The 27,047-nt window shown below is 50.1% G+C and overlaps 1 protein-coding gene across 1 annotated transcript in view; it reads left to right on the forward strand.

Annotated features, from left to right (window-relative positions):
• Window positions 1-14,492: 14,492 nt before the first annotated feature.
• CLTRN (collectrin, amino acid transport regulator) overlaps window positions 14,493-27,047 on the forward strand; it is a 28,827-nt gene continuing 16,272 nt past the window's right edge. The window contains exon 1 of the mRNA XM_070456909.1: window positions 14,493-14,514. Coding sequence (XP_070313010.1) covers window positions 14,493-14,514 — 22 coding nt within the window. The remainder of the gene's footprint in view (window positions 14,515-27,047) is intronic.

The following is a 27,047-nucleotide window of genomic DNA, read 5'->3' on the forward strand; positions in this document are numbered from 1 at the left end:
TCTGTCTTTCACCATTAAATATGATGTTAGCTGTGTATTTTTCATATAGGACTTTGTCACGTTGAGGAAGGTCCCCTCTATGCCTAGCTTGAGAGTTTTTATTATGAAAGTTTTTGTATTTTGTCAAATGCTTTTTCCACATCAACTGTGATTATTGTATGTCTTTTTTTTCCTTCACTCTTTTAATGCAGTATATTACATTGACTAATTTTCATATATCGAACCATTCTTGCATTCAGAGGTAAGTCCCAGTTGGTCATGGTGTATAATTCTTTTTAAATACCGTTTAATTTGGTTTGCTAGTATTTTGTCGAGGATTTTTTGCACTTATGCATTTAAAGGATATTAGCCTGTAATTTTCTTTCCTTATAGTGCTTTTGTCTGGTTTTGATATCAGGGCAATGCTGGACTCATAGAATGAGTCAGAAATATTCCCTCCTTTTCAGTGTTCAGAAGGTTTTGAAAAGGACTGGTATTAATTCTTTACATCTCTGGTAGAATTCATCAGTGAAGCCATCTCTGTCATGTTGAGAAAATTCCCTTCTGTAGGAGTTTCATTACTGATTCAACCTTTTCCATTGTTATAGATCTATCCAGATGTTCTATTTCTATTTAAGTCAGTTTTAGAATTTTGCATGTTTCTAAGCATTGATTCATTTTATGTAAGCCATCCAATTTGTTGGCATATTATTTGTTGTAGTATTCACATATAATCTTTTTTATTTCTGTAAGATTGGTAGTAATGTACCCTCTTTTATTTCTGATTTTAGTAATTTGAGCTTTATCTTTTTTTTCTTCAGTCAATCTAGCTAAAGATTGTCAATTTTGTGGATCGTCACAAAGAATTTTTGGTTTTGTTTATTTACTGTATTGCTTTTCTATTATCTACTTCATTTATCTATACTCATATTTATTATACTTGCCTTCTTCTGTTAGCTTTGAGGTTACTTTGCCCTTCTTTTTCTAGTTCTTTAAAATATACACTTAGGTTATTGATTTGATATCTTTCCTTTTTAATGCAGGAACTTACAGCTACAAATTTCTCTCTGAGCACTGTTTTTTCTGCACCCCACAAGTTTTGGCATGTTGGGTTTTCATTTTTACTCATCTCAATGTATTTTTTAATTTTCCTTATGACTTCTTCTTTGATTCAATGGTTACGAGTATATTGTTTGATTTCTACATATTTGTGACTTTTTCAGTTTTCCTTCTGTTACTGATTTCTAGTTTCATCTCACTGTGATCAGAGAAGACCCTTTGTATGATTTCAGTATTTTTAAATTTATTAAGACATTTTGTGGCTAAGATACAGTCTGTCCTAGAGAAAGGTCCCTGTGCACTTAAGAAGAAAGTGTAGTCTGCTATTATTAGATAGTGTGTTTTGTATATATCTGTTATGTCTAATTGGTTCATGTGTTGTTCAGTCAGTCACTTCAGTCGTTCAGTTGTGTCTGACTCTTTGTGACCCCATGGAATGCAGCACGCCAGGCCTCCCTATCCATCACCAACTCCCGGAGCTTGCTCAAACTCATGTCTGTCGAGTTGGTGATGCCATTGTTCAGGTACCCTATTTCTTTATTGATCTTTTGTCTAATTGTTTTGTCCATTTTTGAGGGTGGTTTTCTCCAATTGTTGGAACTATGGGAAGAGTAAACATTGTCTTTTTTTTCTAGTGCATTCTATATTGTTTTAATTATTTATAGTGAGAATGCATCATTTTTACAACCAGGAAAAGCAATGATGCCTTTTTTGTTTTGAAGGGTAAAAAGAATAAGTAGGCATTCACTGTGGAGACAAAGTGGGGAAGGACTTTGGTCCTAGCAAGGCAGAGGAACGGCAAAGGAGAAGCGACCAGTCATTAAACCATCCTCTATTCCAGGAACTGCCAGCCATAAGGCATCACTGTAGGGCATTGTAGGTGGCTGGAAAATGTGGCCACATTACCAAGGGCCTCTCACATCTTTGAAAAAAGAATACAGCGCTAGTTCTTGCCCTGGGGGACAGGAGATAACAGGTTTTGATTTTACAAGTTAAGCAAATTAGTTAATGCATATGGGGAAGAGCCCAGAGGCTGGAAGGCCACTGGGGAAGGTGTTGCAGTAATTAAGGAAAAAGAAGGTGGGACTGAAAGTGAGTCATAGCTTGGAGGGTAGAGAATAAAAATGGAAATACAAGATAAGTGGAGGCCAAGTCAGACAACAACTACCCATAAATGGGAAGTGGATTTGTCTGTTTCACCAGGGTCTCCAGTGCTGTAGCCTAGCCTGGTGTATTAATTAATGGCAAGAGGCCAGGTCCAGGGGTGATCATGATCACAGTCATAATCACTAACATAATCATAATGAAAATAAAAATTCCTATTAAAGGAGCACTGTAGCCCCTTTACAACTGGGAAAATCCTCTGACTTCCATCTCCTAACACATCACAATGTTATTCCCATTCTACAGATGAAGAAACTGAGGCCTAGAGAGGTAATGCAACCAGATCAAGACCCATACTCCTTGGTGCTAACATTTATTCATTCATTCATTTATAGCCACAGGGAGGGAAGCTCTGCTATCCCCCAGAAGAGCCTGAGCAATGACTGTGTGTTCACTCTCTACTTGTACGAATATTACATTTACTATGCCTCAGTCTCCTGCTCTATGGAATGGGGGAAATAGCACACTTCCTCATATGGTTGCTGAAAGAATTCAATTACTTAAAGAACCTAGAGCCTGGCACATAGTGAATGCTCAGTACACAGGTGCTCTGATTACTTTTTCTAATTATCACTAGTATCTACATAGTATCCCAGGCAGATCACCTAAAAAGAATGAATGGAGGGGGAGAGGGAGTGGAGCCAAACTCCTAGCATCCACCAGGCCCCTTCCTTACTTCTCAAATCCTGACTCCTACGAAAAAGACCCAGAGGTTGGAATCTGCATCTGTGGTCTCTTTCACTGAGGCTCTGGGCCTCTTTGCAGCACCCACCGTTTCTGTTCGTTTCCATGCTTCTTGGTGCTAACATTTATTTATTCATTCAACAAACATGCACCAAACTCTGGGCCCACACTGAGGGCTAGGGCTACAAAGAAAATTACAGCCTGGGCCTGCCTTCAAGAAGTTCACCGTGTAGTCGATTCAACTTACCCACTCCCTCACTCACACACTCCCTCATTTATTCATCACTTACTATGAGCATCCTCTGGGCCACACACATACACTGTGTTTATATCTCCTCCTGTCTCTGGACACAAAGCAATTATTCCAGGAGTCTTTTCCCAGAGGTTGTTTGGTTTCCAGTCTTTTTCTCATACTTTTCTTCTGTGTACCCAGATTGTGCCCACACACAAAATCACAAAAAGAAATCAAAACAGAGATCTAGGAAGAATACACTCTTCTCCCATATTTCCTGTGGCTGAAGATCTTCCACTAGTTCTTGGAGTCTAGAGGGGAGAGAAGCAATCCTTTGGACTTTCTTCCTTTCATTCATTCATCCATTCATTCATTCATTTATTTATTTAGCAAACTGCTTACTGAGCATCAGGTCTGGGCCAGGCCCTGTACTGGTCAGTACAGAAAACTGAAATAATAACCAAAGAGTACACCCTCAAGACAACTCCAATGAGTCACTCAGAGGCTCCTTCTTTACAGAAATATTTAGTGAACATCTTCCATGCATCAAGCACCAGTTAAGACTTTGGGACTGTGAACAAGAAAGATGAAGTCCCTGCCCTCATGGAGCTTACCAACTAGACAGAGAGACAGACAATGGGCAACCAACACATAGATAGGCAATGACCCATGATCAAAGTTTAAAGAAAGTAAAACAGATTGATATGGTAGTGACTGAGGGTGAACAGCACAAGCTATTTGAATCTCAGCAGGGCACTTGCCTTCTCTGAGATAACAATTACACCTACCTCTGCTGTGAGGAAGAAATGAATTAACATATGTGAGACCTAGCACACAATAAGCACTGCAAGCTATCTATTTTTTAAAAACAGATGCATGAATGGGTTACCAAAACACTGACAGCCAGTGTAGGAAAGAGTGATATAGAGGTAAGGCATTCTGAGAGCACTGGGGAGGAGCCCAGGGGGCCAAGTGTGACCCAGCCAGGGACAGAGGTGAGGACACTGAACACAGAAGCTCTTCTTCCTCCTCTCCCACCCCCACCTGAGTCCTGCAGCCCACAGGCCACCCCTAAGGATGCTGCTTCTCTAAGGAGCTAGAGTAGGTGGGGTGGGACAGAAGAATCGCACATGCCTGCCTCCCCCCTCAGAAAAGAGAGGAGGCAGGGCTCACAGGTGTCCACTGAGGCACAGGGGAGGGGGCATAGTGCCTGCTTTCAAGGCCAGAGCCCTTCCAAGGCCCTTGGCTCTCCAAAGTGCCCATTGCTTCATCTGCTGATGGAGATGCAGGGGGCGAGGGTAACACCCAGATGCTCAATCCACTGGAGAGTGAATGAAAGGTCAAGCTCCATCCCTGGAGTCCCTCCCTAGATCCTAGGCTCCCTTCCAGCATCCCATCTTTCAGATGAGCACACAAGGGCGGAGGGAGAACACAGATCATTCTTGGTCCCTCAGTTCAGAAATGGCAGTGGCAGTTAAAACCTGGCCTGCCCAGCAAGCGGCTGTTCTTTTTATCCTCCTCCATTCTGCTTCTCAAAGGGATCGAGGAGTCTTTAGAAAAGACTATGGGGCGAGGGGGGGGACTCAAAGAGGGCGGAGGGAGTGAGACACGAACTGAGGTGAGGGCCCCAGGATTTGGGGGAGGTGGGGGGGGGGCGTAATTACAACCAGGAAGGGATGGAACCACAGGAGAAAGCCCCACCTGCCCCACCCCCACCACAATAGGCATCCTGGCAAACAGGATGAGGATGGAGCAAGACCCTCCTCTCCGCACCAACCGCCCCCCCCCACCCCAACACCCGTAGCATCAGCTGACCCGGCAGCCCCATTTCAAGCCTTGTGCCCACAGGGACCAGGATGTGGGCACCCCAGGGACGGACAAGCCCTGACGTAGACAAGTCTGCGACCCCCCATGCCCGGCCTCCGCAGCCGCAAGCCAAATACTCCTTGTGGTCTGGGCCGGGAGCCAAGCGCCCACACCCCAGCTCACGGGACCGCAACTTCCCTGTTGCATCAGGTTACTGAGTGCGTGCACACATCGCAGAGCCTGTTACACAACCGTGGTGCGCCACACACCCTGGTGGCCCGGGGAAACCGGGGCCACAGAGGAAACCGCAGCTCTGCGGGGAGGGCACAGGCCCCTCTACAAGCTCCGGCGTGGAGAGCAGATGGGGAGCGGTGGGGAGGACACCCGGCCGGGAGCCAGGGCTCCGCGGGCGCCGCCGCAGGCTCACGGCGCAACCCCTGTAAGCCACGTCCCCTCAGAGCCCGTCTCCCCACCTAGAAAGGAAGATCTCCTTCCACCCTCACGATCCTGAGACTCCCTCCCCTCGACGCCACTCTCACCCTCTGCAACCCCACCACCATCCTCCTTCCCCCTAGGAAGGTCTCTGAGAAAGGGAGGCAGGAATTATGCAGGGTGGAGACAGACGGCTGGGTGCGATGACCGCTAAAAGGGCCCTTCTCCGGATAGGGCTTCCCCCTCAATAGAAGTGGGTGTGCCTTGAGGGGAACCCCATGGTCACCTCCTCCCTGGGAAGAAGGAGGGCAGTGGCCAGAGCTTTTTGAAGTGACTCTAGGATCAGGAGATGGGGAAGGTAATTTTCTTCCTTGCACTTTTTTTTTCCTTTATCTATAACAAACATACAGTTGCATATTATTAATACTTTGCTACAAAAGGGGGGATGGACTTAACCTTCCCTGGGGCGTTTACCTTCCGCCCAGAACGGTGCCTGAAACCAGTGTTTCCCTAAGCGTGCCATGGGGTGAAAGGGCTGGAATCAGCATCGGAAACCTGGGCTGAGCAAAGTCTGACACGTTTTCCTGCCCGCAGGATCTCTCTGAGCCTCTAACGTGCTAGTGTGGGCCGAGACCTTCTGGGAGGAGGAGAAAGATGAGGAAACACACTTGGATGCAGAGCTATCTATAGGGAAGCATCTCCAGAGCCACTTTCTAGGCACTGTGGGAACTCAGGGTCCAGCGAGGTGGAAAGCCAGGCACACACCCAACCGTGAAGGGCTGCCACGGGAGGAGAGATGGCAGGCCCTGGAGGGGACGAGGGTGGACGCAACTGCTTGAGTCAAACCCCAACCCCTCTGCCCAGAGCTGGCCAGAGCACCGCATCCTGGCTTTGATGGTTACGAAGGCAGGTAGTAATGTGAGAGGGCCCTTGGGTGGCCCGGCCACCTCCCTGAGGTTACTTAGATCTGCAGTGACCCCTGCTGGTTCTGCCCAAAATCACCCCTCCCCCTTATTCCTCGCCTTCCTGGTCTACGTCACCCTCCTCACCCACCTTCTCCTCCCCAGTCTCTGACCCTCCAGCATCTCCCCCAGTGTTCCAGCCCTGTCAGTGTGTACTCTGACTACATCCTGCCACCAGGACTCCACTCGTCTCCCCATCCCTGGGGCTGGGTTCTGTGATAGACTAGGTGAGTGTATTCTGGGGCCTGAACTGGGGAGACTCTGATGGCACAAGGAAGGGGGCCTCAAAGACTGCCTGCCTCCCTCTCGGGGGCATAGGACACCCCTAAGAACACTGTGATAAAGGCAGACACTCACTGAGCACTCACCATCTTCCTGGAACATAGCTAGACCTTTATGTAGATTATTCCGTTTGAGTCTCATAAGAATCCTAAGAAGTAGGCACCATTTCTACCTCTGGCATTAACCCAGTTTTCAGAAATGAAACTAACAAGTAAATAGTTAGCAAACTGCAGAGCCTGGATTCAAATCCAGGTCTCTGGCTTCACTTATCCATTAAGCTATTTTATTATTCTCACGTCTCCCCACCACCAGGACCACCTTCCTGTTCCAGGTCTGCCCAGTACCCATTGCTTTAGGGAAATGTGCCTCCAGGGATGGCCCAGGGAACCCAAATCTAATCAGTTCTTATACCCTTCCTCCTGATAAACTGGGCTACAGATTTTGATTTCCCTTCCCAGGATGCACCCCTTCTTCTGATCATCATGTCTAAATTTCTTCTGGGCAATACCCAGGCCCTTGATAGAAATGACTTACATGGAGATGACTCACCTCCACCCCCATCTCCAGGGGGAGACATGTGATTCTGGCTTGGCCACTCAAGTGCCAACATGTCCTAATTGGTTCAGGAAGTCACATATGAACCAAACTAGGCCAATAATGCCAATGCTGGGATTTTACTGAAGCCCATGGGAAGGCGAATATTAATAGTTGTCTGCTCTGGAGTTGCTAACTGGATGTGCATCTGTCAGAAGCTGCCGGAGAAGGAAGCCAATTCAGGGGAGCAGAGACCAGTCCTGATGACATTATTCCTGCTGTGCCAAAGACAGGACCACCTTTGAACTCTTCAGTGTCCATAAGCCAATAAGTGACTTCTTTGTTGTTCTTGTCATGAGCAAGTATGAGTTAGGTTCCTTCCTTTAAAACAGAGATCTATCTGAACCTCCCCCCATTGTTAATCATTGTTAACAGCTGTGTCTCCTTCTTGCCTGTTCCTCCTATGCTTATTTAAACATGCTGGACATTTTTTTAAATAAAAATTGACACCACTGGCTACTCCTTCCTTCAAGATATATATACTCTTTTGCTTATTTTTTATGAAACTCCACCCCCCTAGTTTTCCTCTGGCCTCTCTGAAGTCCCGTCCAGCTCATCTTCCTTTGCTGGCTCCTCTTTATTTGTGAGTAACAGAAACCAACTCTGGCATTTATAAGGTTCCCCACCCCCCTCCACTACCAATAGCATGTATTAGAAAAACATCGAGGAAGTAGCTCAAGGGTTGGACAGGGAGACTGGAAATGAAACATAAATTACTTGGCTGGATTCCAAAGGCCTCTTTCATGTTTGTGTTAGGACACTCAAGATATCCCCAGTCCCAAGGTAGAGTCTGGTCAGCTGAGCCCAGCTCACAAGGCCACCACTAGGCTGTCCCATGCAAGTGCAAGGAAGGGTCTGACAGGACAGATCTCTAGGAATCCTTCTAAAACTCTAGAATGAGAGGAGATTATCTGATATGTCAGCCTATGAGATAGTAGAGAGACCATCCCCAAAGGGAAATAAGGACCAGGAGGCCACAAAATGAGGGTGAACGTCTTCCCAGGGTTCTCAGGGTTGAGCCTTTGGTGTTTTCTCTTCTACTTTTAACTGCTCCCTGGCCCTTCTCATTCCCTCCCGTGATGGCTGCAGTTGCCAGTAACATACCTGTTATGTGTGTGTGCCCACTCAAGTCTGACACTTTCTGCAGCCCCATGGACTGTGGCCCACCAGGTTCCTCTGTCCATGGAATTTTCCAGACAAGAATATGGAATGGGTTGCCATTTCCTACTCCAGGAGATTTTCCCAACCCAGGGATCGAACCCATGTCTCTTGTGTCTCCTGCATCGTCGGGCAGGTTCTGGGAAGCCCCCAGCTGACAAGCCTACGATTTCCAATATAGACCTCCAACCCAGGCCCGTCTCCTGAGGCCAGATCCGTATCTCCAGGAACCTCACTACGTAGATGGTTCACAGGCCCTTTAGCTCAACTGGTCCAACACTGAACTTGTGCTGATCCCCACACCTGCTCCTCCAGACTTCCCTGGAGGTCCAGTGGTTAACAATCTGCCTTCCAGCACAGGGGATGTGGGTTCCATCCCTGGTTAAGGAACTAAAATCCCACATGCCATGGGGTAGCTAGGCCCATGCATCACAACTACTGAGCTCTGCAACAAGAGACGCCACCACAACGAGAAGCCTGCATACTACAGCTAGAGAGTAGCCCTCACTCTCCACAACTAGAAAAAGTCCATGAGCAGCAGCCAAGGTCCAGTGCAGCCATAAATGAATAAATGTTTTAAGGTAAATATTTGGAAGGAAAAAAAAACCTACTCCTTCTTCAGGGTCCCTCAGCTCAGCAAATGCATCAGTCACTCAGCTGATCAGACTAGAAACTGGGAGTCATTGAGTCATTCTCAATGCCCTGTCTGCCTGAGGGCCTCCACACGTGCCAGTCCCTCTCTCTTTCCAGTCTTCATTGCCCCCGTCTCTCACCCAGCTAAGACCTTGTGTCATAGACTTCTATCCATCTCTTCTTCTTTAGTATTAATAGTAGAACTGCTGATCTGTTGCTAAGGCCATGGTCATCTAGCATAAAGACAAGATTCCTCAGCCTTGCTAAGTCAGCCTCAATGGGTCTCAGAATTCCAGTTCAGCAAACAGGCTCACATCTAGCTGGGAATCTCCTCCAGCAAGGAGGAAGATGGAACTCACCAGCATCTTCCCATCAGGTATCAGCCCAGGTGGCCATGAGAAAAAAGGGCTCCACAGGCCAGGCGTGCCCCTCCAGGGTCTACCGTCTCCAGTTCTTGGTTCTTGCTCCGGTGTCCCAGATTTTCTCTGACCTCCAGACTCCAGAGAATCCCCCTCTCCACCTCTGTCCTCCACCTTCTGTGATCTCCCAAAGACATGAGGATGTGTCCCCAGAGGTGAAGTGTGGAGGATAAGGGATGGGGGACTGGTTTGGGATTAAACCCCACTAGGCTGTGACCTCCTTAGGGCAAGGATCAAGCTTTATCCATCCCTTTCCTGCTACACCTGGAAGGGTACCTGACACAGAGTGGGCACTTAGTAAGCATCTACAGGATAAATGGAAAGGATCTGGGGTGTGTGGTGGGGTGGGGTGAGGATAATTTGAGATGCTGCCCACTGGGTCCTCTGAGGGTTGGGGGAGAGCAGGAGATGGGAAGGGAATGACAGCTAAGGGTCTGCCTGGTCCCCACCATAGCTTTTGACAGGGAAGGGGACACAGCCAGGGGAGGCCAGGGGGAATCCAGGGTTCGGTGGGAACTGGATCCCAGCAGACCCTCCTCACCCCTACACCCACACCCAGATGGGGTCTGCGAGTGAACAAGCACATTCGGCTGTTGTCTCTGATCTGTGATGCCCCTGCTCCTCTTGGCAGAGCACAATCAAAGGGCCGCTGCCACAGGGCCACATAAGAGCCACACAGGGGCCTTCCAGGCCAGCGTCTTCTCTCCACCCCTAGCCACTGCCAGGGACCAGGCTGATCCCAGGGAGGCCCCAGAAACAGGAGACATTCCAGACAGGTAGCTTGACTCCAAATGTCACCTGGAAAAACCTTCGGGAGCAGCAGGCTGAGTCAGATGCCTGCAGAGAGCAGATGAGGAAACTGAGGCCAGAGAGCAAGGGTTTGCCCCCAGTCACAGAGGATGCTATCTGTAAAATACGAATATAGCAGTGATCGTACTCATCTTACAATGATGTGGGGGAACTCAATCAGGACACATATCAGGTGTTTGGAAAGCACCTGATACGTAGCAGGCACTCAGTGAACGCTGGCTATCGCTACTGAATCATCATCAAAAGGGCTCCTTGTCTTGCCAGAGTCTTTCCCAACCCAGCAAAAGGCCTTCCCCTGAGGAGTGATTTGCAGGAGCAAGCCACAGGCAGCTCCAATCACAACCACTTCCCAGGGTGTGGGGAGAGCCTGGGCCTTTCCCAATGCTCTCACCCACCCCGCCCTCCACTCCTCGGTCTCTGGGATTCAGTGGCCCCTCGGCCTCTCCAGTCGCCAGCCTGTCTGCCCGGCTCTCACGCCTGATGCAGAGATAAACACATCCCGCGATAGTATTGTTTCCCACTTCCAGAAGCTCTCAAGTGTGATCCTAGATGGTGGGATTAGCCAGGCATTTGGGCAGTTTAGGGGCTTGGAAGGATTGAGAGGCTGTTCCCAGAACTGGCCAGCCCCATCCTTAAAGGCAGTTGAGGTTGGCTGGGCCTGCAGACAAGAGATGAGGGGAGCAGCTGTGACCTGAACTTCTGGAACATTCTGCCGTCCTCCCCAACAGCCATACACATTTAGCCTAAGATGGCAGGAGGGGCTGCCCAGCGGAGTGGAGAAATGAGATAACTCTCTCCAATAGTCAGTTCTCTCCCTGCCCCCAGAACAGAGCCTTCTGGTCCCTCTATATCCCCAGGTGACTGAACCAGGTGACTAGCCAGGTGTCTCCTGGGGCAGAGAAACTCTGAGCCCATGGCAGAGAGCACCCACAGCACCCAGAGCCTCTGAGGGGCAGGCAGAGGGGAGGGGAGTCTGGAGGAAGGAAGTGTCAAGACTGCTTACATCAGACTCCCCTGGTGGTCCAGTGGTTAAGAGTCCACCTGCCAGTGTGGGGGATGCAGGTTCAATCCTTGGTCTGGGAAGACTCCACACGCTGTGAGGCAGCTAAGCCTATACACCACAATACTGAACCCGAGCTCTAGAGTCTGGGAGCTGCAACTACCGAAGCCCTCGCACCTGGAGCCTGGGCTCCGCAACAAGTGAAGCCACTGTAATGAGAAGCCCATGCCCTGCAACTAGAGAGTAGTCCCCAGTCTCCACAACTAGAGAAATCCTACCTGTAACACCGAAGAAACAGCACGGCCAAAAATCAAGTAATAATTAAAAATAATTTTTTTATTAAAAAAATTTTTTTAAATCTATGTTTAAAAAATTAGAAAGAGGGCTTACCTCATCATTTCTGGTAGGGTCAGCCTGAGGAGAGAGGCCTTTCTCTCCCAGCCAGGGCAGGCCCTCCTTCCCACCCCACCCCCCAGGGCTCTGGGTACCGCCACTCTCATGACCTCACTGTCATGGCCAGGCCAGGCAGGTGGCCGGGAGCCAGGGACCCGCCAAAATCTGCATCCCCTCGAGATGAGCACGAGCCAGGCAGGGCCAGGACGTGTCACTCAAATAACCTCCACCCGCCTGAACCCACGCCCGTGAAGACAGCCTGTCCCACTCCAAGATTTACAGCCGCCAGGCAGGCTCACCTCCCCTCCCTACAAGGTTGAATTTTGGGCGCCCTCCACTACCAATCACATCTGTCAGCCAGATACATACCAAGTATACCCAAGTCTTCCCCTGCTAGGTTCGGCTCAGCTGTCCCGGCACAGGACGTCTCCCCTGAGTCTCCTCCCTGCCCCTGACCTCTCCGTTACGTAACAGAGTGACGGCCATCTGGTGGTGATGGCGGAAGGGGTAGAGGGGAGGTGATGGAGGTGAGGATGTGGGCATGGCTGTTGCAGTCATCCTAGCAGTCTCAGTGGTGGTGGTGGTGATGGAGCTGGTGTTGATGGCGGTCATGGTGACGGTGCTCGTGGAGGCAGAGGTGATGGTGGTGGTGACGGAGGGCTGGCAGTGACAGCAGAAGCGGTGGCGTTGCTGGGAGGTGACGATCGTGGAGGTAGCAATGATAGCTGAAGCAGCGGGCAAGAGGTGAATAGGGGTGTCTCCCTTCCCTCCCTAACGCTGGGGATGCAACTAGACCCTCAGACGTGTCCCCGAGGACTCCAGGGACAGTGGTGAGTGAAGAGTATCCAGGACATTTAGTCAGAGAGGGCCCCAGAGCAATGAAGTAATGACCCCTCGCCCAGTTCCCCGGTGAGGCATGGTGTGTTCCCCTCCCCGGCCCTGGGAGACCTTCCCTCTGACTTGAAGCACGTATCCTCTGGCCCAGAAACTGCTGAGCTTCCCTTGAGAGAAGGTGGGAAGAGGCCAAGCTTCAGAGATGGAGGATCCGATGCTGGAATCCCAACTTCATGGAACAAACTTAGGTCTGAATCTCTCTATAGAATGGGAATCAATTCTTCCCGGCAGGGTCCTTGTGAAGAATGAGATAAGTATCTTTAAATGTGCCTGGCACAGGAGAGTAGTATGATGAATAACAGATCTTTTTCATTTTTCATTCCGCTAATTTACACAGCTTTCTTATCAACCCCTGGCCCCACCAACCCCTTTGCCATATGCCTCCTTTTATCTGTTTTCTAGAACTGACATCACAAATTACCACAAACTTGGTGGCTTAACACAACAGATATGTGTTACACTGCCATTCTGGAGGCCAGAAGTCTGGAGGCCAGAAGTCTGGAGGCCAGACGTCTGAAGGCAAGGTGTCAGCACTGTCAGGCTCCCTCCGAAGGCTCTAGCAGCGACTCCTCCCTTGTCTCCTCCAGGTTCCAGTGGTTTAAGGCGTTCCCTGGCTCCAGGCTCCCATCTCTGCTTCTGGCTTCACATGTGTCCTTTCATGGCCTTCTTCTCCCTTCTCTCTCACATCTTCGCATACAAACCTCACAGGGGTTTCTGTAAGTTCATTTCTGCTTCTAAGAACACTCTCATTGGATTTAGGGCCCAGCCTAATCCAGCGTGATCTCATCTCAATCTTTACCTTAATGACATCTGCAAAGACCCTATTTCCAAATAAGATCACACAGTGAGGCCTCGGGTAGATATAGATTTGGGGGCATTGGAGGTATTAAACCACTGCACCCCTCCCCAACCTCTGCCAAACCTAACTCCCCAAACCCCCTCCCACTTGGCAGGATCATGGCCCTGGTCCCCCATACCTCCCAGGCCAGCGCCCGCCCCATCCCGTAGCCTGCCAGGCCCTCGGCCCTGGGCCGGGCTCCCTGGTGCCATGCATGCATGCCTGTGTGCATGTGCATAGACTCTCCTTTTCACTTGGCGGTGAGAAAGGGGGATTCTAGGCTTGAGTTGGAGCCCACAGGGGCCTCTCTGCTCGGAAATGCTTCTTCCTCTCCCCCTGGCAGCTGTTTGGCTTGGCGGGGGCCCAGCTGGCAGGCTCAGCAGCCAAGGAGCCCTGGGGGGCAGGGGGAGGGAATAACGAGGGGCAGGCAGCTCCCTCTTCGGGCCCAGGCCCTGGGAGCTGGGCCAATGGCGGGCCTCCTTGCTGGCCGGCTCCAGCCCCCTCGCTCTTGGTCCTCCTCCTCCTGTCCCCTCCATCCCACAAAGGGGAATTCTGGAGACCCTCCACCACCCCGCCCGGGCCAAAGAGAAGACGTGCAGAAGCAGAGCAGCACTGGCAAAGCAAGAAACATACACACCAGGAGAAAGAGCGGTCAGCAGGCCCAGGGGCTTTGCTCGGGGGGCTGGGGGCACTCTGAGGGCACCTCGGGACACCCTGGACTCCTTCCAACCTCTGGATCCCCTGTCCCCAGCCTCCCAGCCCCCTCCACAACCTGCTCCTCCCATGTCCCTGAAATCTCCCGTTCTTAGCGCCCCTCTAGGGCCCTTGGCTTCTCCTCCCAGGGCCCCTCTGAACCCCTGAGCTGTTGCCCATTTTTCTGACTCGGTCCTCTCTTTAGGTGAGCCGGATTGAAAATGATGCACCCCAGCCCCTAACAGGTGTTGGACCCTTTCACTACTAATTGAAAAATAGTAACAACAACAACAAAACCAGGGAGGGGCCCAGTATAATGAGCCTGGATTTTAGGGTCTGATAGGTCTGGGTTCACGTTGACCCATGTGACCCTGGACAAGTCATTCAGCCTCTCTGATCCTCAATTTCTGCTCATAAAAATGAGGGTACTCATAGTTAATTTCCAGGTTGCAAGGGTAAAATGGCACAGCTTCTGAAACAAGGTAGGTGTTTTCTGAATGGTAAAAATGTACTACATGCCAGGCACCATGTTAAGTGTTTTGCATAGGCTAACTTAAACAACTCTAATAATAGCTTCATGAAACAGAAAGCATTGCATGGCCAAGAGAGCTGAGCAGTGTGCCTTGGGTTCCCTAGCTGGTAAGTGGCTGAACTGGGATTCAATTCCAAGTGCTTGGAATTCAGCCCCTAATCTCTGCCTCCACCACTGGCAGTGTAGCCAAGGTCGATAGTATCAGGATTAATATTATTAGAGAAAAAGTGTGCTTATGTAAATTTTGGAAGGGAAAGTGTATCAAGAGGATAGTTTTAATCTTATTTGGGCTTCATTTTAAAACTTTTTTTAAAGCCTCAGTTATTTTATGGGTTTGTTAACTTTCGGGAAGAGATGCAAATTTTGGACCAGCCCTAGAGGCTCCATGTTAGTGTGATTGGCGTTGGTCGTCATCTCCAGAGTCTTGCTGGAGATGAACCACAGCACCAGAGCCCATGCTTCATGGTCAGTCTTGACCCAAAGATGTCACCATTCCTAGTTACCTGTCACCACTCCTAGTTACCTGTCACCACATAACCAGCGTTGATTGGAAACTTTTCCAGAAATAGGATAGAACCGCTCATTTGTCTCTTCCATGTCATTTAAGCTTAGTGATATACCTAAAATAATAATCAGGGACTTCCCTGGTGGCTCAGTGGTTAGGCCTCCAAGCTCACAATGCAGGAGCCATGGATTCTATCCCTGGTCAGAGAACTAAGATCCTGGATGCCACATGGTGCAGCCTGAAAACAAAACAAAGTAACAGTTGGATGTTAATTTTACAAAATGTTTAAAGGTATAGTAAACAGCTGGGTCACAGGGGTTTTCCCTGCAGGTGCAGTACAGAAGTCTTCCTTGCCCTGCTCACATGAATTTGCATGAAGCTCTTGAGTAGGGATCTGCCCAGCTGCCTTGGCAGTCCTGAAGTCTGGGACACAGAGGCCAGCTCCTCCCAGCCTCCCAGTCACTGCAGGAGACCACTGGACTGGAGGCTCCTTCGGCTCTCTCGTGCCCTGGCACATCTGGAAGCTGTTAGCCTCCATCCCTTCTCCCCCCTCCCCCTCCCTGCTCCAGCTGTTCTTGGTGGCTAATTCTGGGAAAGACCCCTCAGCCGTGGATGCCTGCAGAGGGGGCGGTGGGGGAGGGGGTCCTCCCCACCGTGTGGGTGGGGTGGGAGGGAGATGGGCAGGCTGCAAAGGGTGCGTGTGCGTCACCCAGAAGAGTTGGTCTCCTCCTCCCTCAATCGTGCAGACAGTCTGCCTGCCCTCCGGGTTAGTTGGGGTTGAGTAATGAGGAGGAAAGAGAGAGGGAGGAGGCAGGGGAGACTGTGGAGGGAGACCGGGGACAGAGATGAAGAGAATATTTCTGCTGGAAGAAATCTGCAAAAAGTCATCTGATATTGTCTATCCCCCTGTTGCCTGGAGGTCACGACAGCAACCACATGGTATAGCGGACAGAGGGCAGCCTTTGTGGTTGAGCAGAGCTGGGTCACAGTTCTGGCTCCATCACTGTTGGTCCGTGTGACTTTTGAGCAAGGTCCTTACCCTCACCAGGTCTAAGCAGCCCCAGCTGTGCAATGGGAGGATGGCACCGCCCTTGCTAGAGGGTTCCCTGGTTTGGTTTACATCCAAGATCACTGCCTCCCTCCTCTCTAAGAACTGTAGGAAACTGCCCGGGATGCCTTCCCCTCACTTCACACCCTGCCCCACTTTCTGGGGTCTCACTCACTAGTGCCTCCATCCAGTTCACTCACTCCCCCACTTGCCTGGACCCACTCTGAAAGCCATGCCCTGCCCAGATGGAGCCTGACCTTCCCTCCGCTCCGCCCAGTTCTGCCCTCCTCACTTTCTAAACTTGCTGAAGACCTCCTGCCCAGGGAGACTGCCCCCAAATCTCCCTCTATCCCATAGTAAATGTGACTATGGGGAGGTTATTGAACATCTCTGAGACTCAGTTATCCTGGGGGTTAAATATCACCACCGCTGCAAAGATGCGACATGTCACCATCACAGAAATTCTGGAAACTATGGTTTCTCCGCCACCACTCTATAGATTTGGAGAGAAGGACACACACTGACATTCATCAAACCCTTGCCACACATCAAGCCATGTACTGTGCCTGGAAGAAAAACCAAGGAAATCCTGGATTCTCCTCTTAGAAGACGTGAGCTTGAAAAAGCCAAGGACTGGTTAATATCTCCTGTGGGTGCTACTGCATAAGGGCAGTGTCCCCAGGCCACCGCACAGCTTGCCCTGCCTGTCGTCATCCTGGCTGGGACACTCAGAGCTGCTCAGCCCCAAGCCAAGAAACTGATCCGAGCACCTGCAGTTGGATGGCCCTACACCCACCCTTTCCTGCTGGTCGACAAGCTCCAGTCCCCCTGGAACAATGAAATCACATCCCCCCACCCCCACCCCTGGGCTCTGACCTCATTCTTTGCCTCTCCTCTCCCCACCCCTTATTCCACACCCCCTTAACCCGTTTGAAGACTGGTCCCCAGGAGCCAGGGCTTCCCTGGTGGCTCAGATGGTAAACAGTCTGCCTGCAATGCAGGAGACCCAGGGTTTGACCCCTGGGTCGGGAAGATCTCCTGGAAAAGGGCATGGCTACCCACTCCACTGTTCTTGCCTAGAGAATTCCATGGACAGAGGAGCCTGGTGGGCTACAGTCCGTAGGGTCACACAGACTCGGACATGACTGAACAGCTAACACTTTCACTTTTCTTTCCACAGGAGCCAATCCAGGTTGTCTCCGTGTTATTTTTTCATAACCATTCTAGTGCTTCTTTTGTGCCAGGCACTACGTCTTCTATCTGACCTTCCACAGCAACCCCCCAAATGTGTATTATTTGTATAAATCTTTCAAATGAGAAAACCAAGCCTCAGAAACAGGGCCACCCCACATGCGGTGCAGACCTGGCCTATGGGGCCAGCACCCTCTGTACCTAGCCTTGCACAGGTGGTAAATAGCAGACTCCAGTTCAGGGGGAACACAGGATTCTAGACCGGAGTAATCAACTGCCTATGCATCAGCGCCCCCTAGGTGCCCAGTAGGGGCTCAGACTCACCGTGTCCAAACCAAACCCCTGATCTTTCCCTCCAAGGGCACTTCATCCATAACTTCCCACCACAGCTAATAGCAACTCCCTCCTTCCAACAAATGGCTCAGTGCCACCATCTACACTTCCCTACATCTCACCTTCAGTCATCAGGAAGTGCTGTTGGCTCTACCCTCAAAATACATTCAAGTCCTATGACGCCCAACCACCAAGCTGCCTTCCCCTCTCTCCTGGTTTACTTCGGAAGGACGCCTCTCACAGGTCTTTCTCCTTCTGCTCTTGGACCCTACAATCTACTCTCTACACAGTCACCAGAGTTAGAGTTGACCTTTCTCAAGCCAACCTCATCCGTCCTCTGTTCAACACACACCAGTGTTACTTCCCACTTGGAGTAAAGCCAGGGGCTCGCAGTGACTTCCAGCACTCTGCTCCCTCCCTCCCCTCCTATCACCCTCCCCTTCCCTCTGTTCCGGCCACACTGGCCTCAAACACTTTCCTGCGTCAGGGCCTTTGCTTCTGCTGGTTTCTTTGCCTTGAATTCTTTGCCCCCAAATATCCTTACCTCCTTCAGGTTTTGATCCTAAATCTCACCACTCATTTAGCCTACTCTGACCCAACAATATGCTTCTGTAATCACTCTTCTATCAACACTCTCAATCCTCTCCCCTTATCCTATTCAACTCTTAATTTCCGAAGTCCTTATCAGTCTCTAATATACCCTAAAATTTACTAATTTTTGTGTTTTCTTCTTTGTCATCTCTCTCAACCACTAGAGTGGCCAGTTCCATGTGGGCAGGCAAACATCTGTTTGTTCACTGTCAAATCCCAAGTGCCTAGAACTATGCTGGGCACACAGTAGGTACTTAATTAGTATTTCTTGAATGAGGTGGCTGAGCTGGTACATGTCCCGAAGACACCTATGGAACACATCTTGAGAGATTCAGTTGAGCAACAGGTAAATCTACTTTTTTGCTAAGCATTTTTGGAGGTCTGCCATGTGTCAAACCCTGTGCTAAGTCCAGGAAAGTGATCAGGGACAGACGTGGTCCCCGCTTGGAAGACTCCTTACCCAGAGGAAGGCACAAGTACCTACTATCACTACCATCGTATCAACCCCCAAAGCCTCCTTCTTCCCTCCCTTCCTCTATCCCTCCCTCCCTTTATTCTCTCCTTCTTTCCTTTCTGCTAAAACACTTACTGAGCACCTGTTCCATCATAATACAGCAAGGTGGGACTTCCCTGGTGGTCCAGTGGTTAAGACTCCACACTTCCACTATAGGCGGTGTGGGTTCAATCCCTGGTTGGGGAAGGAAACTCCCTCATGCCATGCGGTACGTGAATGTGGTACGGTAAAAAAATAATAATAATAATTACTTTTTTAAAGTGCCAGCTGATCTTGTACCTGATGAGGTACTTTAAAATGATAATAATAATAATAGAGCAAAGTGTGGGTTGCAGTATACCAATGTGGTTCAGAGTCCCAGGAGATTTAAAACTACACTCATAACCAGTTCAATAAGAACACCAAGCTGTTAGATAATGAACAAAGCACGTCATAGCTCTCAAAAGCAGGTTCTTGTTGTTCAGTTGCTCAGTCTTGTCTGACTCTGCGACCCCATGGACCGCAGCATGCCAGGTTTCCCTGTCCTTCACTATCTTCTGGAGTTTGCTCAAACTCATGTCCATTGAGCTGGTGATGCCATTCAACCAACTCATCCTCTGTCAACCCCTTCTCTGAGGCTCAACCAAAAATATAGGGCATTCCCCAGGAGAGAGTAGAGCTGAGCCAGATCTAAGAAGAGAAAAAAAAATTTTTAAAGGATTATCAGATTTCCCAAGATAGAAAATAAGAAGGAAAATTATGCCAGGTGGAAGGAAGAGCTTGAACCAAGGCTGGAAGAAGAGACAGTACTGGTCATCAATCTGATTGGCACAGCAAGGTCATCAGAGGGGTGCTGGGAGGTACCGACACCCAGGCCATGTGATGAGTAAGAAGGTCAGCAGCTGGGCTGTGCTGCTGGCCTTGATGGCAGGCAGTAAAGCAGAGCACCCACTCTGGATTCACACGAAGCTGGAACCAGATCCTGGCCAAACCCCTGGGGCAAGTCACTTTCCTTGTATTTCTCACATCTAAAATAGAGATAATAATTCCCAACTCACAAAATGTTTATGAGGATTAAATGAGATGATGTATATGAAAACTTCTGGCATAGTACCTCATAGATGCTTTTTTAAAAATGTTTATTGAATCTGAGAAAATGAAGGCAGTGGGTGTGAACCGCTCATTCAAGCAGCTTAGTCACGGAAAGAGGGAAACATATTGCACAATGGCCAGAGAGTGCAGAGCAGGGTCAAGGGAGGCTTTTTTTCTTTTAAGTTTAGGAAAACTGTGGGTGTTTGAAAGCTAAGGAAGATGGGTGCAGCCAAAAGATGGGTGGGCTAGTGATGGAAATGTTCTAAAACTGCTTGTGGGGATGGTTACACAACTCTACGACTAGACTAAACCATCAAATTCTCACTTTAAGTGGGTGAATTGTGTGGTATGTGAATTACACCTCAAGAAAGTGACTCTAAAAAAAAAAAAAGCAGGCTGAATAGAAGGAAGGAGATACTCTGCTAGGGCCAGACTTAGAGAAGCTAGGCAATACGAGTTCCTCGAGACAGACTGGCAGGCTGGTGGACTTACTTCTTGGTGCCACGGGCTTTAATGAGTGGCTTCCCAGGTGGCTTGATGGGTAAAGAACCCACCTGCCAGTAGGTAGACAGAACCTACCTGTCTCCTGGGAACCATCCTCCCAGGAGACATGGGTTCAATCCCCGGGATTGGGAAGATTCCCCTGGAGGAGGGCATGGCAACCCTCTCCAGTATTCTTGCCTGGAAAATTCCATGGACAGGGGAACCTGGTGGGCTACAGTCCATGGGGTCACAAAGAGTCGGACAAGACTGAAGCGATTTAGCACTCACGTAGCACACACCTAGGGCCAGGCACTGTGTCAGAGGCTGGGAGGCTGAGATGCTCTCAAGTGCTCACAGTGCCTGGGAGAGGCCAACAGGAGCGGAGCCATGGCTGGGCGTGGTGGGGGCAGGGAGGACACTGCCCTGCCCTCTGTCTTCAGCTGGAGGGGGTGTTGATCTCTCTCTCTGAGACAGACTCACCAGTGGGCTCAACGCTGCAGCAGACAGATGCCGGGGCTGTGACTGAGGGAAGGGAGAGGGGGTGCGAGGAGCAGCAAGTTGGGGTGCTCCCTAGCCTAATTGGGACAGTTGTTGAAAGTGCCCCATCCTGGAAGAGGTCAGAGAGTCTCGATGCCATCACCCTTGATCCCCAAATCGCTTTCATCAGACCTGGGCAGGGAACCACCAAGAGCATTTATGGAGTCCTCACCATATACAGTTCCCACCTGCATGTGGTTTCTTTGTTTCCTTGAGTAGCTGCCCCCAACCGGACTTCCCTGGTGGTGCAGTGGGTAAAAATCTGCCTGCCAATGCAAGGGACAAGGGTTCGATCCCTGGTCCGGGAGGATTTCACATGCTGCGGAGCAACTAAGCCTGCGTGCCACAACTAACGCACCTGTGTGCTACAACTGCTGAAAGTCCTCACACCTAGATCCTGTGCTCTACAACAAGAGAGGCCACCACAATGAGAGGCCTGTGCGCTGCAACAAGTCAGTCAGTTCCGTCGCTCAGCTGCCTCCGACTCTTTGCGACCCCATGAACCACAGCACGCCAGGCCTCCCTGTCCATCACCAACTCCCGGAGTCCACCCAAACCCATGTCCATCGAGTTGATGATGACATCCAACCATCTGATCCTCTGTTGTCCCCTTCTCCTCCTGCCCTCGATCTTTACCAGCACTGAAACTAGAGAGTAGCCCTAACTCTCCACAAGCAGAGAAAGCCCATGTGCAGCAACGAAGACTCAGCACAGCTGAAAAGAAATAAAAAATAAATAAATTAGTGTGTACATGTCAAAATAAAATAAATGCCCCACACTCCCCAAAACATGATGAATCCTGCTTGTGTGGTAAAAGGATGCTACTGATGACACCTGGGGGGAGAGAGAGTTACCTGGTGGGCCTGAGGACAGGGCAAGGTGTTAGTCTGGGTCACAGAAAAGCCACCAAGTGGACAAACCACAGTTGAAAGAGCAGGAAGAGTCAGATATATCTCTTAAGTCCACAGCAGGGGTCTCTGGGGCACAGCCCAGGTCAACCTGTATTGGCAAGTGTTTAGCACGTCTCCATGCACCAGGCTTTCCCCACCACCACTGCCCAGAACAAACCGCCATCTCAGAACCACATGCCTGCTGACCCTTCCCCCACACCGTCCCGCCTCACTTTGGGCTCATCAGGCAATGTGGCCAGTGAGGGTCCTCAGTGCGGTCCTGGCTTCTAGCTGCCTATGTTCTGCCATCAACCTGTGGTGTGACTGCCTCTCTGGGCTCTGCCCCCTCACCTGTGAAGCCAGGGAACATGGGGAGGTTCAGAGCATAGACTCCAGACCAGAAGCTCCAGACTCCTAGGTTTTGATTCCCAAGCTTGTCCCCCAGCAGTTACGTGAACCTGGTGGTAAGCTTAGTGACGGAGGGCAGGGGCAAAGGCACACTCTTCATAATTTACACCTTTATACACTTAAAAATTTTGAAATATGCAAATATATTACCTACCAAGGAAAAATAAATTTTTAAAATCCAGATGACTGGAACTTCATTGGAAGTTCCCTAGTGGTCTGGAGGTTAGGATTCTGTACTTTCACTGCTATGGCCCAGATTTAATCCCCTGGTGGGGGAACTGAGATCCTGCAAGCTGCATGCCACAGCCAAAATTTTAAAAATAAAATAAAAAATATGAGATTTCATTCTGCCTAGAGATGTCTTTGCTGGTCCTCACCCATTGAACTTCTGCTGAGTTGTCTCTGCAAAGCCACTTTCCCCACATCTGATAACATGCAAAACTTTCCCTCTTGACCTCATCTTCACCTATTCAAGGCCAGGCCTGTCTCACCCAAAGTTCCATTGCTGTATTTTCCCCACAAAAGAACCACTTCCTCAAAATGAAACAGTACATTCCTAGAAAGCAGAAAAAGTGGCTCTAGCTTCTATATTCAATGGCCCTTTCATTTTTCTGCCAGGTCTGTTTCCACACCAGCCTCCCATCTGGACTGTGAGTTTCTTGGGGGCAGAAACCTGTCTTATTCATCCTCTGTCTCCAGCCTCATGTGTCCAGGGGATTCACAGCATCCTAAGGGCAGGAAATCCAACTTAACACATCTGGTCCTCCGTCAATGCCTGGCACAGAATGGCTCAGACCTCACACAGAGAAAACAGCAAGGAAATGTCTGTCAGACTGAATTGGTCTGGTGAGGTAAGTGTGTGGACGTGAACGACAAACAGGGAGGGTGCAATACGGGCCAGATCTGGAACAGGAGGGCAGCGGCTGTGTGATAAGCACAGCTCATGTGAATTTTACTACATGTCAGGTGCTCCTCTAAAAGCTTTTCATGCATCAACTCACTTAATCTCCACCACAACCTTAGCAACTACCAACAACCCTGTATTATCCCCATTGTACAGATAAGGAAACTGAGGCACAGAGCCGTGAAGGAACGTGAAGCCAGCATCACAGCTAACAAGTGGCACAGCTGGGATTTGACCACCGTCTGAACCCAGAGCATATGTTCCCAACTATTTAAATTGTCTCGAGGCTTCCCCGGTGGTCCAGTGGTTACAACTCCACGCTTCCACTACAGGAGACACGGATTCAATCTCTGGTCAAGGAACAAAGATCCCAAATGCCTCACCATGCAGCCAAAAGACAAACAACAACAAAAGCCAGAAAATCCATGTATCCAGCACCTTATAAATATTCAATAAAAATTAGCTATAGTAGAAACATGATAAGGGCTTTCCAGGTGGCTCAGTGGTAAAGAACCCGCCTGCAATGCAGGAGACACGGGTTCGATCCCTGGGTCAAGAAGATCCCCTGAAGGAGGGCATGGAAACCCACTCTGGTATTCTTGTCTGGGAAACCCCATGGACAGAGGAGCCTGGTGGGCTGCAGTCCATGGGGTTGCGAAAGAGTTAGACATGACTGAAGCAACTGAGCACGTACCCAGAGACATGATAAATGGCTATTAATGAATACAGTTTTTAAAATCATCAGGACAAATAAATAACCACAATTTTTATGCTCTCCAGAGAGAGGCTGGCCTGGCCACCACACAAATGAGATGGAATGGCTCAGCCCAGCAAGAGCGTGGGGTTGAGAGGTGGAGAAAAGGCCTTACAGAATCTCCCTCTGCAGGAGTTTTTCCAGTGGAGGGAGGACCACTCTCAGTCTAGGCCTGCGTAGAGGCCAGGGCCTGGATAATATCACTTTCGGAGGCGTTCACCCTCCTCTGATCCACACCTGCACTGAGAGCCCTAAGGGCAGGAGTCTGAGTCTGCAGGTCACTCAGCGGCTACTGCTTGGAGCAGCCGCCCATGCCAGAGGTTACAAGTGAGAGCATCACAGCTCCTTCATACAAGGAGAGAGACACATATCCGCCCGGCTCCAAACCCCTGCCTGGCAGACAGAGGCCCTGACAAGGCTTCCAGGAAGCAGGCAGGAGACAAGAAGCCTGGGTCTTCCAGCTCCCAGACTGCCAACCCCAGCCCAGAGTGGTCTGACCCTTCCCACCAGCTACCCGTGCTCCCAAATGATTCCCAGCCCAGCAGCAGGACCCCGCACCCTCCCATGGTACAGTCACTCTCAGCTTTGATGTGCACCAGTAATTACACACCCCAAGAAATCCATTCACCCTCCTCCCACAAGTTTTCCCTGGGCTCACCACACTGAAAGTCCCAAGTTAGGCACCAAGGATGCTGGCCCACAAAGAAGTTGCCCATCCAGGGGCTTCCCAGGCAGGCAGGTGGTTAAGACTCCACCCTTCCACTGCAGTGGGTGTGGGTTCCAGCCGTGGTCGGGGAACTAAGATCCCACATGCTGCGTGGCCAAAATAAAATAAAATCAAGAACTTCTTCCAAAAAAAAATGAAGAAGTTACCTATCCAGTGGGGGAAACCGGCGGCGTTTAGGTGCCTTGTTCAAAGGAAGCACACACCCTTATCAGACGCTGAGAAGGAAATATGTGATGGATGCAGGAGTCAGTCAAGGCTACTTAACGGAGTTAATGTTTGAGCTGAACCTTGAAAGAAAATAATAAATGAGGTTGGGGGAGAAGGGGAGGGGATGGGCTTTCCAGGCAGCGCTGAGGCCATCTCATTTGTGTGGCGGCCAGGCCAAACTCTCTCTGGAGAGCATATGCTTTATATTGTGGGAGCCTGCGGGCCAGCTGGGGAGGGTAGGTCGTCTGGGGTGACTGGCTTGTGGAGCCCAGGACTAACAGCTAGAGACAAGATGGAGAGGCGGGGGGAGCAGAGGGCTGGGAGCTGCTCGGGCCCCTGCAGCGTCCTGGGCTTATGCTTATGCCGGAGACAGAGAACCGTGGAGGGGCCGTAAGCGAGGGCATGACAGGGTCTTCTTTCTGGCTTAGAAAGATCATTCCGTCAGGGAAAAAAAGTGATCCGAAGGGGGACTGTCAACCTCATGGTGTGCGGGCCCCTCCTGCCCTTCACACCAAGCAAAACTCCGTCGACGTGTGTTCGAACCACATTTCGCAGGCATGTGTAGGGCAGAGAAAGGAAAAGAACCGTACATATGGCTGGTCTGGATGCTGTCCTAGGCCTCAAAGGTGGCAAATGCCAGGCCCAGCTTGTCCTCATTGCTATCAACCATATCTCCAGGAGCGGCTCAGAGGAGAACAAAGAGAACCTTTCATGGGGCAGGAGAGACTGAAAAATAAGGTGAGAGATTTAAGACGACAGCAAACACTTATTGAGTGCTTGGCATATACTGGGGACTGTCTCAAGGTTTTATATATGTCAGTCCTAGGAAGTAGGTTCTATGACTGTCATCATTTTACAGAATGAAGCAAGTCCCACAGTTTCTACCAAGGGCATTCAAATCCAGAGTCAGGCTCTTTTTATTTATACTATAAATATTTACTGAGCACCTACTATGTGCCAGGCACTGTCTGAACACTTAGTATGCAAAGGCGGATAAATAACAAATTTACAAATAGTCCATGTAGTCAACAAGTACTCCATGCTACCTCCCTGGGGTGGGATGAACAGAAGCAAAGGTCAGTCCTCCTGCCCGGAGAGGATGCTCAGTGCCCCCAGGGCATCACTGGCACAGTTGCCAAGGAGAAAGAGCAGCCCCTTTGCCAAGAAGCCGGTGGCATCTGAGGCTCATGATCCCCTCTCTGATAGCCAGGCTACAGAACAGAGGACCCAGGGCTCAGGCCCTGCAGCACCCTCACCACTGGGCAGAGTGCCCCTCCCATGGACTCTCTGCTCTGTACCCAATCTCTTGGCAGTCACTGGGGAGGGGGAGGGGGTGAGAAGGGTGAAGGGCAGTCTGCCAGACAGACTTTACAGGCGAAACAGAGAGAGAATTTCTCCTTCCCCAAGCCTGTTCCTGACTTTACAGTGCCAAGGGTCTCTCTAAGGCTGCAAGTGAAGTGAAGTCACTCAGTCATGTCTGACTCTTTGCGACCCCGTGGACTGTAGCCTACCAGGCTCCTCCATCCATGGGATTTTCCAGCCAAGAGTACTGGAGTGGGTTGCCATTTCCTTCTCCAGAGGATCTTCCCAACCCAGGGATCTAACCTGGGTCTCCCGAATTGCAGGAAGATGCTTTACCATCTGAGCCACCAGGGAAGCCCCTACGGCTGGAGACCAGAGCCTATAGGCTGGAGGAAATGGCAGAGCACTGGGGCAACTGGGCTGCTCTCCTGCCTGGGTGGTCAGCGGCTATCTCTGCGATAGTGACTCAGCCGCAGCCTCTAAAGCCAAGACAAGGGCTTTGGTGTTGCAGTCTTGCACCAGCTGCTCCAGGCAGGTGGGCTAAGGGCCAGTGATCTGGCCTCAAGGGTGTGGACTAGGGTAGTGGTGTGTATTGGAGGGATCTTTAGGGACTTTCTCAAACTTATAAGCCAAGGGCAGGAAAGACATTGTCTGAGCTTATATTCCTGCTGCAGGTGCTACAGAGTCCCAGCCATGCCCTTCTTCCAACCTGTTCCTTTCTTCCTCCCCTCTCTCCAAGAAGCTCCCTGAAATGCTGCCTCCTCCAGGTAGCCTTCCTGAACTGTCAAAAGTTAATGCTTCTCCTTGCCTGCATAGATTGACTCAAGGTTTCTCCAATGTTTTTCTCCAACTGTCATCCAAGTCAGGAAGTATGGCAGGCCCATGCCTCCTGACACAATGGTCAAATTTCTTTGACATCTGATCTTTTAGCTTCAAACATATGTGAGCTTTGCATTCTACTCCAGGATACAGCCATACATATCTGTTAGTATATATTTTTAAATGTCTTAAGCTACTT

Source organism: Odocoileus virginianus, chromosome 27, assembly GCF_023699985.2.
Source record: "Odocoileus virginianus isolate 20LAN1187 ecotype Illinois chromosome 27, Ovbor_1.2, whole genome shotgun sequence".
NCBI classification, from domain to species: Eukaryota; Metazoa; Chordata; class Mammalia; order Artiodactyla; family Cervidae; genus Odocoileus; species Odocoileus virginianus.